Source organism: Vollenhovia emeryi, unplaced genomic scaffold, assembly GCF_000949405.1.
Source record: "Vollenhovia emeryi isolate VEMERY1.0 unplaced genomic scaffold, V.emery_V1.0 DF939154.1, whole genome shotgun sequence".
Taxonomy (NCBI): domain Eukaryota; kingdom Metazoa; phylum Arthropoda; class Insecta; order Hymenoptera; family Formicidae; genus Vollenhovia; species Vollenhovia emeryi.
In genome coordinates this window covers 1,396,326-1,413,676 of record NW_011967212.1, presented here as the reverse complement: position 1 = coordinate 1,413,676, position 17,351 = coordinate 1,396,326, and the positions used below count along the sequence as shown (strand labels likewise).

General features: G+C 48.2%; 1 protein-coding gene across 14 annotated transcripts in view; it reads right to left on the bottom strand.

The window, feature by feature from the left end:
• The window catches only part of LOC105565275 (CUGBP Elav-like family member 4), a 634,883-nt gene that overhangs the window by 139,401 nt on the left and 478,131 nt on the right, over positions 1 to 17,351 (bottom strand). For 9 of the 14 annotated variants that reach the window (XM_012018324.1, XM_012018327.1, XM_012018333.1 and 6 more), the window contains exon 1: positions 6,833 to 6,901. The exons of the other annotated variants lie outside the window; for them this stretch is intronic. In XM_012018324.1, coding sequence (XP_011873714.1) covers positions 6,833 to 6,886 — 54 coding nt within the window. In that variant the 5' untranslated portion in view covers positions 6,887 to 6,901. Of the gene's footprint in view, positions 1 to 6,832; positions 6,902 to 17,351 lie in introns of those variants that run through there. 14 annotated transcript variants of the gene reach the window in all.

The following is a 17,351-nucleotide window of genomic DNA, read 5'->3' as shown; positions in this document are numbered from 1 at the left end:
CTCTCTCTCTCTCTCACTCAAGCCCGTCTCCGAAAGGGAACGGAAGGCTTTAGCAGGCACATGGGTATTAAGCGTAGTCGGTGAACACCTCCTAAGTGCTCGTAAGTAGGGGCTCGAGAGAGGCATATGAGATAAAAGAGCGAGGTATGCGAACGTTTGCGCACGTGTGCGCGCGAGGACACTCTCGCGTGGCGCGACGGGGCGAGGGGGATGACGGCCTTATTTTATAACGACTTGCTTTGCTCAAAGAAGGAGCAGGTAGGAGGTGCCACAAACAGTCAGGTGTACACACGCCTTTCCCTGTACAGCCTGTACACGTTTACGATGTGCATTCCCGGTACACACACACGTATGCCAGACGGTTTCCGCCTCGCAAAGACCAAAGAAAAGGTCGCGCTTCGCAAATGTCTCCGTGGCAGGCGAGGAAATGCAAGGTAGATTCTCTTTACAAAATAAACTCCGCTTCGTAAACGTCACTACGTCCACCTCCGGTGTCCCTCGCGGAAAATGTAGTTTTCTCTCCGCGTAAGCAACGTGTGTACGCGTTCCGTGTTCCTTAGATACCCGCGTCGGGAATTATTAAGAAAACTCTTCTTGACGAACGCGATCGCCATTGACGTTGACTTGGCGCGCCCGGGCGTCGCGCGTGCGCTTCGTTTTATTCCCACGTAATTTTACGAAGAGGCACGGCGAGAGATATGAAAGCTACCTTCTCTCCTTTCCTTTGCTGGCGTTTACCCTTTTGTTATTTTCCCTTGCAATTTTATTTCGAGGCTCCGTCCTCTTTCCGCCACTTGCACCTTGCCGCGCGCACCGCGAAAGTACCGTCATTACAGTTCAATCATGCTACTTTTCTTTTATACGGCGCGCGCTATTCGGAAAGCGCCTCGGCTCGCTTCACCCATCTCGCTTTTATACGTCCGCAGGTGGGTGTATGAATTCTACTACGCGGTAAAATTGCTTCTGTGTCTCTGGCACGTCCTCTTTATGGGACGCTAACCTGTTTCACATCGCAGTTGATCCTCGGGGTAATAAAGCACCCCACCACCGCTGACCCCTGTCATCCTTTTTAGCGAAATTTTGACGAGTTTTGCGATTATCACTGACAATTCCGAAAACGAGACTACCGCGTACGAAATTTCCGCGGAAACTTCGCCGAGTTTCGCGAAATTCTAGAACGTAACTATTTCTAAAATTGCGTTGCGGAATTAGTCGAGGACATTGCGCGCTGCATTTTATGGAAGACAACCGCAATATGCGCAATCCATATTGAATGTCAGCTAACACGGCTGCGGTTTCGGCCCGAACGTCACGTATAGCGAAGGCTTCGGCACTTCGGCCTGACGTCACGTAATAGGTCGAAATAATTAAAGACAGCAATTACCCATACACACAGCTCCACTACTATTAACTCGTTAATAACATCGGGTTAAATCGATCGATCGCAGGGAAGCCCGCAATTATTTCGAATTACGACATGCGTTACAACTGCACTAATAGAAAAATATGTAGAATTTCAAACTATAATTGCATAGTAAAATAATTATAGTCAGGAATATCATTTTTATAGTAATTATTACTATAATATTAGTAATAGCAACCATACAGACACAGTGATGCTAACTATTTAAAAAATTTACTATAAAATATAAGCTTTTAACTATTATTCTGTTAAAATATCTATAAATAAATAAATGATTTTTATATAATAAATACATTCACAATAATAGTAAATTTACACTTCTATCATCCACCTTACTAATCACATAGTAAACAAAAGTGAAGTGGTTCGGAATGTCCTCACTAGAGGGACGCGCGGTATAAGACTTTCTCGTAAGAAAGTTTATACATTCATATAAGATTACTTATCTTTTCTTTGAAATAGGCTTTCTTGTACTATTCTTTATGAGTGCAAAGTGATATATTATATATAGAATAAAAAGCGGGGAATATTACTTCCAATATAAATACGATTATTACTATTACATATAGTTATTCGAAATTTTACTTGTGGTTATTATTGCAATATTTATAGTACACTTTACCAAATTAAAAGCTCGTTTTGGTTTACGACAACCATATCGTAAATTGCATGGATCAATATTGTGTCTATGAGAACTATAATACATTGTTAGGTCAATCATAACTTACGTATTTGGAAAAATTCTAAAAATGTGGTTGGCTCCTAAAATGATTATAAATTATAGGGAGTTTGTGGTAACTGCAACCATTTTTTCCCGTCAGTGTGCGGACGCGCCGCGGACTTTCGACGCCCAGAGAAAGAAATCCGGATCGGGCTGTTAATTTTTTTATCGAACGGATTTCGCAAGTGTAAATATCTCCTCTTTTTTTTCGTAATCTGCATGTATATCGCACAACTCCGTCGGACAGCGTCGCAGAGACGGGGCTTCGGATGGACGTTGATAGCTGGCTCTAGTTAAACTTCCTAAACCGTCGTCGATTGAGTTAGAGTTTACTTCCCTGCCAAGCCTGCCGGTGAAACCTGCGTCGTGTCCGCCTTGCTTGCACCGAGTTCGAGCTCAATTTGGAAATTGCGTCCGATGCGCCCGCCACGCCGCTCGGAGCGGTACACCTCTTTCCCTTCCTCTATATCGCGAAAATACGAGGGCAGATTTTGCCCGACGTCATTGCAATTTTATACGCTGCAGACAGAATGCGCGCAGATATCTGGCACCGTTGGCGCTGCGGCCGCTAACAAATCGAGATTCTTTCGCAGCCGGATAAACATTTAGGCGAACGAGCGGGTTACGCGAATATTGCGTTGCGGCGTGGCTTTTCCGCGGTTCACCATGCGCGAGTTACGCGCTCGCGTACCGCCGCCCGCCGCCCGGTGATGAATAATAAGCGCTCGACACTCTTGTATCATTGGCGAAAACGATAAATCGATGTATGGCGAGATTTCAAAATTTGCGGTGGAAGAGACATGACATACGCGTAGCATACTTGAGCGCGGAATGGATACGAGTACGATCGTTCATCGGTAACAATGAAGTCGCTTGTGCGAGAGGAAAGGATCGCTGTCTCGTTGTTGAAAGAGAGAAAAAAAATCGGTTTGATTGTGACGTCCCGCGCACGGATAGAGTAGGACACGTTGAAACGCCCTCCAATTTATTATGAACCAATGAGAGCCGCTCTTCTCTGATCGGTTTTGTCGAGAGAATTTCGTTTAGTTAATCGGTCGACGTGGTTCGATGTCACGTCCCAATTTGGCCAAGTCTGGTCTGAAAAGCCAAATCTGACGCGGCCTGGATAATTGGGAAAGGATATTTCTGAATATCCTCTGCCCTAGAGTGATACCTTCCGTGCAGTTCAAATCCTTTTCAACGTTCGCGCATTACGTAAGCCTCTTTGTTTTAATCGAGCGTTTCCATTGTCCGCATCCCCCGTGCTAATCAATAAGGTAAAACTTTTTTTACATCGTTACTGTTGTCTTTAACAATTTTTTCATAAATTACTACATTCCGCAGCAAGTTCCATATTGTTTCAGTTTTTTTTTGTAAACAATATGCACTTATTGGCGTAGCAACGATTCTAAATACATCGATATAAATCTTCAACGTGATTCGGAGATTACTTCAAATTGCAGCCATAAATCAGCGCGAATACGAATCGTTTATAGAAATAAACCGTCGATTTGTAGTCATCAAAATTTGTAGGTAAATCTCACGCGAGCACAGATGAGCCGGAAAAAATTGAACTCGAGGCGTGAACGTTGAATAACAATATTCTTACAAAGTGTCATTAAAATACCGCTCAACAGGTGCATCATATGTAAGATCCACACGTAGCGGCGATAACTCGGGACAGGCTGTTCTTTTAGTAGTGCAGCTAAACGCGGCGGCGACGGCGGCTGTGGCTGCTGGCTGCTGCTGCTGCTGCTACAAATCTCGGGGGATCGCTTTGTAAGTCGGAGGCCGCGCGATACATAAGTGATGCGCCGTTAAAGCGGCCTCCGTGGAGTGGAGTTAGTTCTGTATGCAATTGCTCCTGCCTATTCTCCAGCGTTTCGATCCTGTGCCGGTTATACATCGTCGCCATTAGCCACTTCGGGCTAAAACGCTCATCTGCAGATAATATACCGTTTCCCACTACCTTTTCGAGCGACGTATAGATTTAGCTACCGTTTAACACGTTTCACCTACATGCGAAACAGCCTCGGTTATTCACTATTGTACACTTTGCGATCGTCTGTCGTCAGTCTGTTTCAAGCGGAACTTGTTTTATGCAAGGTGCTTGCACCAGAATCGACATTGAGTCTGACTAAAGATGCACCTTCTCTACTCTTCTTCTTCTTCTTCCTCGTGTATTAGGCTTAAAAGCCTGTTTTATCCAGTTCTCGTTCTAGTGCTTTGAGCATTTGGTTTTACTTCATCTTCGGTAGGCTGCTAAACCTTGCCGAAGGAAACCTCCCATCTGGAGACCCCTAAAGGAGTATGTGTGGCAAGATACTCTCGGTGGTTGCCACTTCCCTTCGGGAGATTCTGGAAAAAAACCAGCGGCGTCCGTGGATTTGAACTCGGATCTTTCCGTTCATTTGTTTACTAAGCAGCGCGTATCTCTCTGCGCCACACTCGCCACGTAATAACTAATCAATTCTCTCAATTAGTTCTATCGATATTCAGTAACGCAAAGATAATTTTCACGTAAGAGGCACTAACTGAAATGTTATGTTGCTTAAAATTTTTCTCAGAGTAGAGTTACGAACAATCCAAATAATTCGATTGCCAATTGTGGGCCCCAAAACGAGTCGCTTAACTGTGTCTTTTTCTCAGAGTAGGAATCGAAATCTGGTATCTTCAACGACGGTATTTGATCGGGAGTAGCGTCAGCAAAATATTGTTTTCCTTTATCGATTCTCGCGCTAGTGGCCGCGTCAGGTCCCTTTCTATTAAGCCGAACGTTGTGCACTGTTATATTATCACCTGTACGAAAAGGTTGGCTGTATGCTCGTTCGCGTCGACGCGGTAATCTCGTTACCGTCGAAGCCCGCTAGTTTGAGCTACCTGCGCAGCCCAGAGAAAGGCCATTTAAACATTCATAGAAGCTACGTCGTCGTCGTCGTCGTCGGCGGCGGTTGCGGGAACTGGCAACGCGAAAGTTGCCGTGTACGCGTGTGCATATGTAAAGGCTTTGAGGCACGCGTGTGCGCGACGCGTGAGTGTACCACGGTAAGACACAGGCCGTCCTGAAGTCTTAATGAAGCCCATTCAAGCGGCTATTATCGCGGAGACCGCGTAATCGTCTCCCCGCGCGAGGCGGTTCTCACTTAATAATCATACCCTATATTCCGAATCCCGCAATAATGGCTTCTGCAGCGCGCACTTCACCTCCCCGGCGCGTAAGCTGTTTTCCGCGTTCAATCTCGCGGCGCCTTTCTCAAAGCGGGAGTCTGCACACACAGTTGTACAACCGTCGCGATCTCGGCGATGGTTACGGCCGTCGTCGCGCGTGATTTTCCAGGAAGTTTCGGAGAACGTAGCCCCGTCCCTCTTCCGCGAAAATGCAAGATGCATTTAATCTTTCATGCTACGGGAGCTCTTGGAAAATAAATCCGTATAATGTGTAAAGAGAGAAAGCGCTTGTAGTCGCGACGACTTTCTGATATTTAAAATTAACTGTAGTCTGTATTTTAATAATCGTCAGAGCACCGGCAACAGAAGGAATAATTGTCGCGAATATCCCGGCATTTTCGACGAACCGTTCATTAATCAGCAAGTCATCCCGAACGCGTTTTATAGCGGCGACTTTGATCCGCCCGCATACTTTACTCCCTCTCGTCGGCGGTATCTGTATTTGTATCGGAAAACAAATTTGTCCTTGGGATAATGGATGAAGCGGTCGCCGAGTCACGGAACGTATTCCGGAAACGTGCCCGAAATTCCTGCACGGCTTTGTAATTAATGAACTTGAGCTAAATGCAGTGTCTCCGATTACTAACTTAGACCTATGGACGGGGAATGTAGTAGTAATTGGGCATAGTTTCGCGGAAAGAACGACGATTGTTGAACATTAAAACGGAGTAGCTTTCCGTTGTAAATATATCTCGTCGATATTATTTATAATTGTGTTGAAGTGCGATGAATTAAACGTATAAATTTTCATTCTGCAGTCGACGTGTTAATATTTAGATCCGAAAGGATGCTACTTGTCGGTGTAGAAGCGAAAAAGACGCCAAGTATGAGCGCTATCCAATCAAGAAGTATATAATTTAATTATTTGTTACAGTTAAAGTAGGACTCTCATTATATAAAACTAAACAACTCACAAGAATGGCCAATGCGAGTCTAAGGCAGGATGTAGATAGCCTATACTTGTAATTTATTAAAATTGTGAATTCGTATTACCGTTTCTTTTCACACTTGTCCTACGCGCCGGTTTCTTTCCGGACATAATGCAGTTTTCTCACGGGTAGAATTATTATCGTCAGCAAATTCACATATTCAAATCGATAAACGATTTGTAATTATATTAAAAAATGCTACATTTTAGCATTCAATACCCCCGTACTGTAAATTATTCTTGTTGCGAAAAATATTACCTCAGCGTTATGTCCGAGAAGAAACCGGCGCGCAGGAAAAATGTGGAAAGCAACGGTATACGAATTCACAATTTTAATAACTTGCAAGCACAGGCTATCTACATCCTGCCTTAGACTCGCATTGGCTATTCTTGCGTGTTGTTCAATTATTTGGATACATTTTGTTAGAAAAATATTTAGATCCGAAAGAATATTACTTGTCGGTGTAGAAGCGATTGTATGCGAACAGGGTGTTTCTAGAATCTAGTATTAAAAAAAAGGGTGTTTTCAAACCTTGACAGGACCGATTCCTATCACACGGCAGCCTACTTCGGTTCCTCCCGACATGATTGTTAGTTATCTCTCGCCAACTTACCTGAAACAAAGAAAGAGAGCATCTTTTAATATCTTCAAAATTTCTTTTATCTCGCGTAATGTAAATCCCGAGGTTTAATTTTCCGTTTTTCCCGTCCGCGTCGCTCGCTGTTCTTAAAGAACTGAAAGTCGTAAACTTGAATGTCGTAGCGGGCGGCGGAGAGGAACATCTCCTTGGCAACTTTCGCCATTAGAATACAGCTTTCGAAACGTTTTGTCTACGTCTCGATCCTAACACAGTCGCGAAGGACAATGTTCTACGTCTTCCGATCCCTTCGAAACATTCGGAACTTCGACGCGAGCTACGTCGGTGGATAATGAAGAGACTGCACGTCCCAGATAAACACGACTGTAGCTAGTTGAGAGTACACGAGGGAAATAGTTTATTGTTTAGTGCCGTGCGGTCGGATGTTTGTGCCATGGGGGCTGCAGCTGATGGCGGGACCGGTCGGTGTATTATAGGGTGTAGCGCGCATTTCGAGATGGAGTTCCGCGTACTGCGAGCCACTCGAGAACGAGTGCTAAGCACACGGAGCACCGGCTTCCATTCAAGCCTGCCTGCCTGCCTGCCTGCCTGGCTCTTCGCTAACGTGCTTGTTGCTACGTCCGCGGTAAATGCAATCGCGCGCAAAACATCCCTCGCTCTCCCGATTCGTTCTTACTTTACCGCTTCGTGCACTTGCGCCGCACTGGCCTCGAAAAATTAATGAATCCACGAGCTCTTGCCGCGCCGGGAGTTGGTGCGTTTAATAATTCAATCGCGTAAAAGGCGTATAATCTTAGAAGCACAATCTATAAGGCTCATTAACTCTATATGAAGACAAGAAGGATGTTGGCGGCTGTAATTCCCTGCATGCGTCTATTATTCTGAATTCAGGGCTATCACACTTCGGCAGCATCTTATGTACAACGTGCAAGTTGTGGAAAAAGAACTTTGTACGCGGAGTTTGTAATTACGCTGAATTCTAATGAGCTATGTAGATCCAAACTCTTTAAAGTGTCTATATTATTAAAGCGTTAGCGTTGTACGCGGCACGGTAAACCAGGGAAATACGTTATGCATCGCGCGTTGTATCCATTTTCTAAAAAGAGAAGTATAATACGAGTCTGAAATCTATTTCGCGTGATACGCGCGAAGGAAGGTTATAGTTATGAATCTAGACGAGACGTCGCTCGAACGCGTGAATAAAGATTACTCTCGGTCGCGGATATTCCCCCCGTGAGGATCGACCTCTTCGTGGCTCGTCTATCCGAATTTCCAGCGGGACTTACAGCGCGCGCGTGGCGAGGGAGCTCCACCCCGGTGATTTCGGTGCTCGAGGAATCAGTGCGCGGCACCACTCTCGTAATATCGGAGCCCCATTAGAAGCGACTGGGTTCCTGAATTGGGTTTCGAAAGACGTCACTTTACGGTGGAAGCGCGACGCTATTACAGGCACTGCTAGTTACTGCGCTAGTTGGAGAGGGTACGGAATAGGCAGGGAATGGGGTAAGGTGAAGCGCGTAGTTTCGAGGCATCTTGGTACTCCTGTCGCCTTGCGGAGGGAACCAACGGCGAAAGTACGCCGCAGTAAGGGAAAGATGACAGAGGGTGCGCGCGGTCCGCCTCTCACACTCTCCCCCCCCCTCCCCACATGCCCACCATTCTCGCCAAACTCTCCTCTCGCCGCCCCCCCCCTCGATTTCTCTCGCTCTCTCATGAGCGCGGTAACATCTCGATGGTACAACTTCTCCAACGGCGGAGTATCTCTACTAGCGCCGTGCGCGGAGCAAGTTTCGTGGCGAGAGTGCACACTCCACGTAAATTAACTCGCTTACTTTGGGCTTGATTGCATATCCTTATGGCTCAGCGCCCTCGCCGCCCCTCCCCCGACCGTTGATCGGTTTCCGCCGGCGCGCTGGTTCACGCTCGGAGCGCCCGCGAGAGCATAATTATTGGCGAAGAATGAATTTTCATTAATTCAACAATGCATCGTTATACGGAGGAAATACGTTCCCCGATCGGCTTAAACTGAATTTCTTGAGAGGTGAATTAACGAACCGCGGTTTCACCTTTATGCTCGGCACTCCGTTGCATTTCAGGCGTGCAATAGTTGCTGGAAATTGCTTCAACGCACAAAGAAATTCGCCCTCGACTCTGGCTGGCCGACGAGATAAATATACTACAGAAACGGTCGCGCTTAAAAATCTCTCCTCACAAAAAACTATGTTGTCGCAATCACGAGTATGACAGCGCGACCGACGAAAAGAGAAAGATTATGAGTTATGGTAATGGCAGGATTGATAGGAGCGTGTGATTCGATATCGCATTGCGATTATGCTCGTTGCGTTCCTTCGTTCAGGCAGGTAGTTGGTACCAGGTTCTAATCTTGGATTATGGTTGGCGCAACCCTCGCGTTCCCCACCACCTCTCTCAGCCATCCAGCAAGATCGTACAATATGTCGTCGTCGCCGTCGCTGCCGTCGTCGTCGTCGTCTACCAGTGTCGAGTGTCGGCATTCGAATGTCGGCAGCTAGGCGTGCTCGACAATGGTCCGCAGACGTTACCAGTTTGACTCTCACCGACACCGACGGCTCTTGTCGCCGCCACCGTGAATTTCCTATAACTTTCCATTGAAATCTCCCCCGGATAGGAATAAGGGTTGGTGGCTCGAGCGAGGACTGCTAGGACTGGGGGTGGCGGGGTGAAATGGTGGATTGAAATCAGCTGCGGCAGCCCCGCGACTAGGTCGGCACGCTGGTCGAAACGCCGACGTTGAACTTATGTGCGAGACGCGGCGGTTATGCCACGCCGGCAAGGAAAGAAATACGAAAGATCTTTGTGTGCTTTCAATAATACCGAGAGAGGGAGAGAGAAAGGGAGGCGAAGAAATCGAGGGAGGGTGTTCGCGATTGCAAAGGCGGGTGAAAAGAGTGCACTAGACGTTACGTTCCCGTATCTTGAGGGCACGAATAAGTGAAAATATTCTTGCTACGTGTAGACGAGAGGCGTGGAGCAGTCTATGAATTGTCGAATGCTCGGAACAGCCGATGTCCTTCCGCGATGCGGATGGCGTCCTGTGTATAATATTCGGTCGCGATATCTGTGTCGTTATCAGGATACACGTGAATTCTTTTTACTCGGGCGGCTGCGGAATGTAATTAAACCGTCATATATACAACCGTCGCGCCATCGTACGTAGCGAGCTTTCGCAGGAGTTGGTGCTGAAAGGCTCTTGGAGAATCAAAGGATCGAGTCTCACGGGGGCGAGACGAAAGGAAACATGATACTTCAGAAATTCGCGAGAAGATCGTATCTCTTGCGAGAAGAGAAAGGTGGCAGGAAGGAGGGAGACCGGGCCGGGCGAACTAATCAAGGATTTCTCGCCTTGAGCCGCGGAGCCCAGGCTCGTTTCCTTTTAGGTGACGACGACGACGACGACGACGACGGCGACGACGACGACGACGAGAGCGCGGATGAAAGAAGAGGATAAAAAGGGACGAATGGGTACCTATCTCTCCTTACGGAGATCCGGCTCGAGTTAGTGTAATGAAGAGCTTTATAATACGGTCCACCGACATAAACCGCTACCAACCGAGAGGGAGGGGATCGCCCGGCGATAGAAGCGAGTCCCTGCGGCGCGAGAAATAAAACTAGCGGAGGGTTAATGAATATATAACGTTTCGGCTCGCTCTTATATAACGAGAGGAAGCAAGCGGGCGGGCGGAGCGAGTGGAGCGGCGATTTGCCGGATGGGCGACAAAACTTCGGGACAAAGTGTCTTCAGCCGTCATCTATCCCTCTATCGCGCTCCTCGCTCCTTTCACGTTTCCGTACCGTGAGCTCGCCCGAAGATTCATACAAGAGGCAGCGGGCGGGCGACAAAGTCCTCGCTAATTAACTCGACGCATTCTACAAACTTGTAATGACGAGTAACGTCGTGTATTTTACGACAACACGTATCCATCGAAGCTTTACGATGAGCGATAATACAGTCGCTTTATTATGCGCCCCGTGTGCCGTTGTGAAATTACTTATTGCCTGCGCTAATTAAAGGCGTCGAAGAATTTTCCTACGTACAAGCAACCGGCGTAGCGAGACGTAACGAATTTAATGAACTCTGTCGAAGGGCGAGGTTCTTTAAATGTTAAAACTAATGGACGATTGCCGATTCCTTTTACGCGGCGCGAGGCAACGATGTCAAGGACCTGGCCATACTTTCCCGAGGATCGTCGATTTATCTTCGGGCGAGTCAAAAAGAGAAGGAGAGTCTCGTTACGATGAGAGTAGAATTGATCTATCTCATAGTCGATCGTCGTGTGTTGCCCGAAGAAACATTTTTTGTTCGTTAGCGCGGACATGTACATTATTGAGCGCCGATCGATCATTCGATTCTCTTTCATTATTCTTCCGCGGGCAGTCGCCGGCGATACGCCACACTCGGGCAACGTCTACATAATAAATGTATCTCTGTATGTATTATTTACAGCGACGGTCCCTCGCGTGTGCGGATTGCCATAATTACCGTCGTACAACACGGAATTTCAAGCGACGGAAGTAACTTCGGTCCCATTGGACGGCGCGAGGCGGATAATTGTTGCGTGGAGCCGGACGGCGGGGCTGGACGCGTCGCGGAATTGCGGAATCCAATATACGGCGGTGTCTTGTTTTTCGCATTTTCACGGGTGGTCGCTCGCGCACAAGAGCGTTCCGCGGACATTCAGCGGCTCGCTATTCGGCGGCCGTTCTCGTCGGGGACGAGAAAGAGTGAGGATGGAAAAGCGTGGGGTGGAACGGGGTTGGCCGGAGCGACGAATGGATTGAAGCCTGCGGTACCAGAAGCCCGACGCGCCCGTCGGGTAATTCGACTCGCTCGAGTACCTACCACCCTCTCTCGTGTGTAAACGCGAGAGAGGGTGCTGCCGGTAGGCAGGCAGGCAGGCTAGGCAGGCAGGCAGGCAGGCAGGCAGACAGAGCTCGCGCTCGGTTGCGAGGGAAAGGAGAATCCTGCTTTGATAGCTGCGGGGGAAGTAGATTGGTAGGAGTGATGCGCCGGATAGAGTTCATTGGTTCCGCTCTAGATCAGGCGGGTTTACGCTCGAGCATAAAAAAGGGATCGGAATGCTTTGGGATTGGTCGAACGCCCGCCGGATTGTTTGCGGGAGGCGAACAGCGGCGCGCTCCGCATCCGTTCCCGCTGTACTCCGAGGAACCTCCGGCTGCGATTTTCCGCTCGTCGTCGGCGCTATCGATTCGGAGGACCGGCGGGTCGGGGCGCGCCGAAGGGATCGAATTCGATTCCGTCGTAAGGCGTCGATCTCTCGTGCCGCTTAATATACGCGCTGCCGACGCGGCACGCGCGCGCACGCGGCGGTAATAAATATAGATGCACTCGTTGCGACGCGACCCGCCACTCTATATGAATGTCCATTTGATCGAGTTTTAGGCTACCCGTTCGTTCGCTTCCGCGCGGGGATATGAACGAACGCGCGCGTTTGCGATCCTAATAAAAATTGATGAAGTCGCGAAATGAAGCCGCCGCCCCTCACCCCTTTGACTGTCGCGGGGCGTGCGTCGCGCGTCGACGGAATTTCGCCGCGCGTTGCCAACCGCATTGGCGACTTACGGCCGTTAATGCGCTTAACGAGCGCGTAACGTCCGGCAATTAAATAAATATCATTCTCGTGTTTTGTCATATCGCCGGCTCGCCTCGGGTCCGCGCGGCAGCGGCGGTCATTATTCTTACTTCTCATGCGTGACTTTTTATCTCGCCTCGTATGTACGTACCGGCGACAGTGCCGTATTTATGCAAACGAGAACTAGCGGCGCGGCGATTTTTGTACGAAACCGCCTGGCGATGTCGCGTGAGAGTGGGGAAAGGGGATATAATTATGGGCCGGCTCTTTTTTTTTCCGCCCCGCGTCCGCGCGCGCGAGGGGTGCGAGTAGCCGGTGACACCGATTGCGAATGTGTCGCGCGCCACGGCGCCCACAGCGATATCATCGCTGAATAAACATGACATTATTAAGCGGACCGCTGCCCGACAAACACTCGCGAATTAACATACAAATTGAGCGACGAGAGTGTTCGGCTCTCGAGACGCCGAAAGGAGAAACGGACGGCCTGTACGCGCGTGTCCGTGCGCCGTGTTCGCGACGATGTCTCGATTTAGTCGTCGCGCCCGGAGAAATTTCTTCGTCGGACCACATTGAGCGCGGGGCCGCTTCACGTCGCGATTAGCGTAGGATAAGATGACCAAATGCGGATCAACAATTTGATGAGTCGCGACACGTCGATGCCTTTCACGATATCGACGATACAGCATAAAGTTGGGAATATACGTGAGAGCAAAATTTAAGTGAATACTTTCAAATGTCGCTTATTTTTTTTATCCGAATTTGGTCACCTTACCCTAGTCACTACTCGTGCCCTCGATAACGCGACGATAACGCATTCTAATGCGAACTGAAAGGAACGTCTCGAAAGATCAGGTTCGTGCACTGTGCGAGGCTTACAGGGTCGCTCGTCGTTTTAAATGATTTCCGCGTTACCTAAAGGCCGAAGCAGACTAGCAATTGTTGTCGCGGATTGGATTGGCATTGGCGATTGTCTTCTAGCCAATGAGCAAGCAGCCAGCGATTTAATCGACTCTTATTGGCTGAAGGGCAATCGCCAATCGTTAGTCTGATCCGGCTTTAAGAGGCGCGCAATTTAAAAGGAAAACTGTTAATTTGCTCGCGCGAAGGCACAGACTCGCCGATTAAAATATTAACATTTAAATATGTTAGGCACGCAAAGCTCGTGACATCGACTAACGCGCGAAAGGGTCGGCGGCCGACATTCAGGGAATTCAGAGATGCGCGGATGCATTTCCCTCGAATAGCGTCCGGTGCTTGGATATCTTCCTCACGCGCGTTTATTTAATTCGCCCCTCGGTACCGCGTAGATGTTCCCCGAATACGTCGCATTGTCTCGACGCGGATGGCTAATGAAATTAAGCTCTTCCTTTTTTTCCCTGTTGCCGGGCAAAGACAAAAAACCATGGCGTATCCCTTGCGATACATTTCCAGATACACGTGAAACAGAAATTCCCGTCCTCCGGCACCCCGCTCCCTTCTCGTCCGTCTCTCTTTCACCGTCTCGACCTATGCTTTTCACGCCTCGTTCCCTGCGGAGTACTCGAAGGACATCGGCGGATCATTTCTCCTTGAAGCGGACGCATCGGTGGCGGTCTCCACGTCGGCTGCTCTCTATCGCGCTGCATACAAATGATAAATTACAAATATCGATCCGCGCTCGGAGGGTGCGAGGGAGGAAGAGACCGGCGGCGCAAAGGGTCGCTGGAAAATTATTCGCGTCACGCTGCGCGCAAAAAGCGAATTTACGAATGAGATGTGCCATCGCACTGATGCCGGTGCGGCCGGCTGGTCCCAGCCTTGATTTCGAGCAAGTTTAATTGAGTGTAGCACTCTTCCGTTGGGAAAACGACGACACGACCGGCCTGGAAGTTCATAAACTTTCTCAACTTTATTAGCATTACGAGGTCATTATAATAGGCATTCGGGTTACTATTGAGCAACGATTATTATGGTCGATATAATATCAATGGATTGAACTGTCGGCGCGCAAAAGGAAACAAAAAGCGATTTCTGACCCAGACAATGCAAATCTGACGGCATATTTTTTGCGTCGAAAGTTAAAGCGTAAAAGTTTACTCTCGATAATCGCTCGATGGGTGACGAGTTAATGAGGAAATATTTGCTGCTCCGCAACAAAAGTGTCACATTGATGAAATCATCTATCAACGCGTGGCCATAAATTTCTCTCTACGCGCGGAAATGTTTGACGGACGGCGGCGAAATAAAAATTCCAAATGGTTCGCGTTAGAATTACTAGGATATTTTATCGCCGCCGAGCACCCCGGAATACGCTTCCGATATTATACCGCGAAATAAAGCACTGCCCGATGGTTTTTGCCGCTTTCCACCCCCTCCGAAGCATCGGATTTGGAAATATGAGGACAAAGACACCGGCGCGCTGGTGGACGGGGGTGCGATGTACAGAGATGGAGTGGAAGTAGCCGCCATCAGCGCGATAATGCGCGTTGGTGGATCCGGGAATCAGCGGACCATGGAAAATGTATGAAGTTTCCGGCGTCGGGCTACGGCTGGCTGGGTCCGCTGGCTGGGACGCAGGAATTTTAACACTTCGGCCGCGACAGCTGGGATATTACATAAGGGATTACGTCGATTTCGCACGAATCATTATTACAAAGTGCCGGTGATCCTCTTACCAGGCGCCGACGTCCCCGGCGAGTATTTATTTCCGTTAACGACCAGACGGCCGCGCCGTCAGATTTGCCCGTTGCCATTGATAATTTTCGATTCTGCCACATATCTCCTTACAGTCGCGGTAAAGTAACCTTGTCAATTTCCGCACGAGCGGGTTTGCACGGATCGGTTGGTCTCGCGCCGTTCCACGTTGTACGAAACAACATCTCGCGCTGAAAACCCGTCCGTTCTTCAATCGAGCGCTGTTCGCGTAAACGGGACGCAGAGTGTTTAATTTCTGGGCGTCGATTCGCTGAAATGTTTCCTACTCGACACCTCCTGGAGAGAGAGAACGCGGCAGGCTCTCGCAGACCGTCGAGGCGTTAATGAAAGTACGTCTGTTAAAGCTCGAGGGTCGCGAGTTCGCCGAGTTTCTTCGCCTGATTCTCGTAAAGCTTCCCCGCGAATCGTCGAGGGTCCAAACGCTGGAAGGAAAAGAGCGTGGAGCACGAAGGGTGAGAGAAAGGGAGAGGACGAGGGCGAAAGAAACGATGGATTTTTACGCGCGAGCGCGAGAATGAAACCGGTTCGCCTGGGATTCTTACGGTCTCTTTTTCCGGGGAAGCAATCGTCAATGAGAGAGCTCGCCGTTTTCTTAAACGCATCTGATTATTTTCATCAGCTCCACCAACTGCGCTTTCTCGCCGAGTTTCCCGATCGAGGAAGGAAGGTGTTGTTAGTTGAAAACTCGCGATCGATATCGCTTCTGTTATTGCACGATCACCCCCGAGGTATAAATGTAATTGCTTACCTAACAATCGCACGCGGAATCAAAGATGTGAGATACTTTACTTTTGAATTTGAATAACGCGAGTAAGGAGTAGAGATGAAAAAAAAACAGGTTTACTTCGAAGTAAAAACCGAATTAAAAACCAGTTTTTTTCCCGGTAAAAAAACGTTTTTAAACCAAAATCTGACAGTCAGATGCAAGAACTCACTGAGCGGTTGTGTCTCCTGAACTCGCTCAGGGTGCAAACTCATGGAGCGGAACGATTGTCACTAAAGTACACGCTATCTCCAGAGGTTGTGTTACAAGATATAACTAAAATGTGATAGTTTCCAAAGATATACATATATCAGTAGTATCTATACTCATTTCAAGATAAGTTAATCAATGAAACTTTTATGTGTCTTTTATTACATTTTTTATGTAATTCATAAATTCCTAGTGATTGAACAAACACGTTCGTTCAAACAAAATAAGTTTTGAGTTCAGTTCGTGCTCCCTACCGCAGTACCGACAACAATCTAACGATAAGTACACTCATGACCACCGCCAGTTAGACATTGTACTACATTTTGATTATTACAGAAATCTCTTGGATGAATGCTAGAACAATAATATGGCGTCAAATGTCGTAAGAAAATATATATACCCGAGTAAAAAACTTACTTTAGAGCCGGGAAAAAAACTGATTTTTACTGGGTTCTTTAATCAAAGTTTCTAGTTTTGTATCTCTATTAAGGCGATAGGACGCTTTATTTTTTCACATAGTAATGCAAAAATGCTGCGACAAATGACGATAAACAACGTTCGTCCACTACGTTTGGAATTTCGAAAACTCGGGCACTCAGCAGATTATTAACGTTCATTTACGAGATTCGCGTGGGCAATTGTACCTGTAATGAAATTAACTCCGCACTGGTCCGAATGATATCGCGCAATTTTGTAAAAGGGGGAACACGCCCTCACCTCGCCGCGGGATCTGAAAAGAACTCGGAATCCAGAATCGATCCTCCAAATTCTCTGACGTCATTCGACTGACGACTGCTCGACGGTGTTCGGGATGCCCGCCCCTGCCCCCATCGGGGCGCTCCTTGGAATGCAAAGTGCGCCTACCGGCCTAAGAAGCGGCGGGGCGCGAGAGGTGACTTGGCGAAGGCACTTGTCGACTCGTTAAAGACGACGTTAGGAAGCGGCGTGCGGCATATAGAGCAGTCCGCGACGCCGGCATTCCTGCTCCATTCGTTATAGCCGGCCGGCCTGGAGTCGGGAAACTCCGGGCGCTTTCCTTTCGCGTGCTCGAATTAAATATTAAATGCTCGAAAGGCGGCGGCGCGAAATTGGAGGGTCCGAGTCCCTGGAACGGCTAAATGGAGAAGCGGAGTGGGAGGGGGAAAAAAGGGA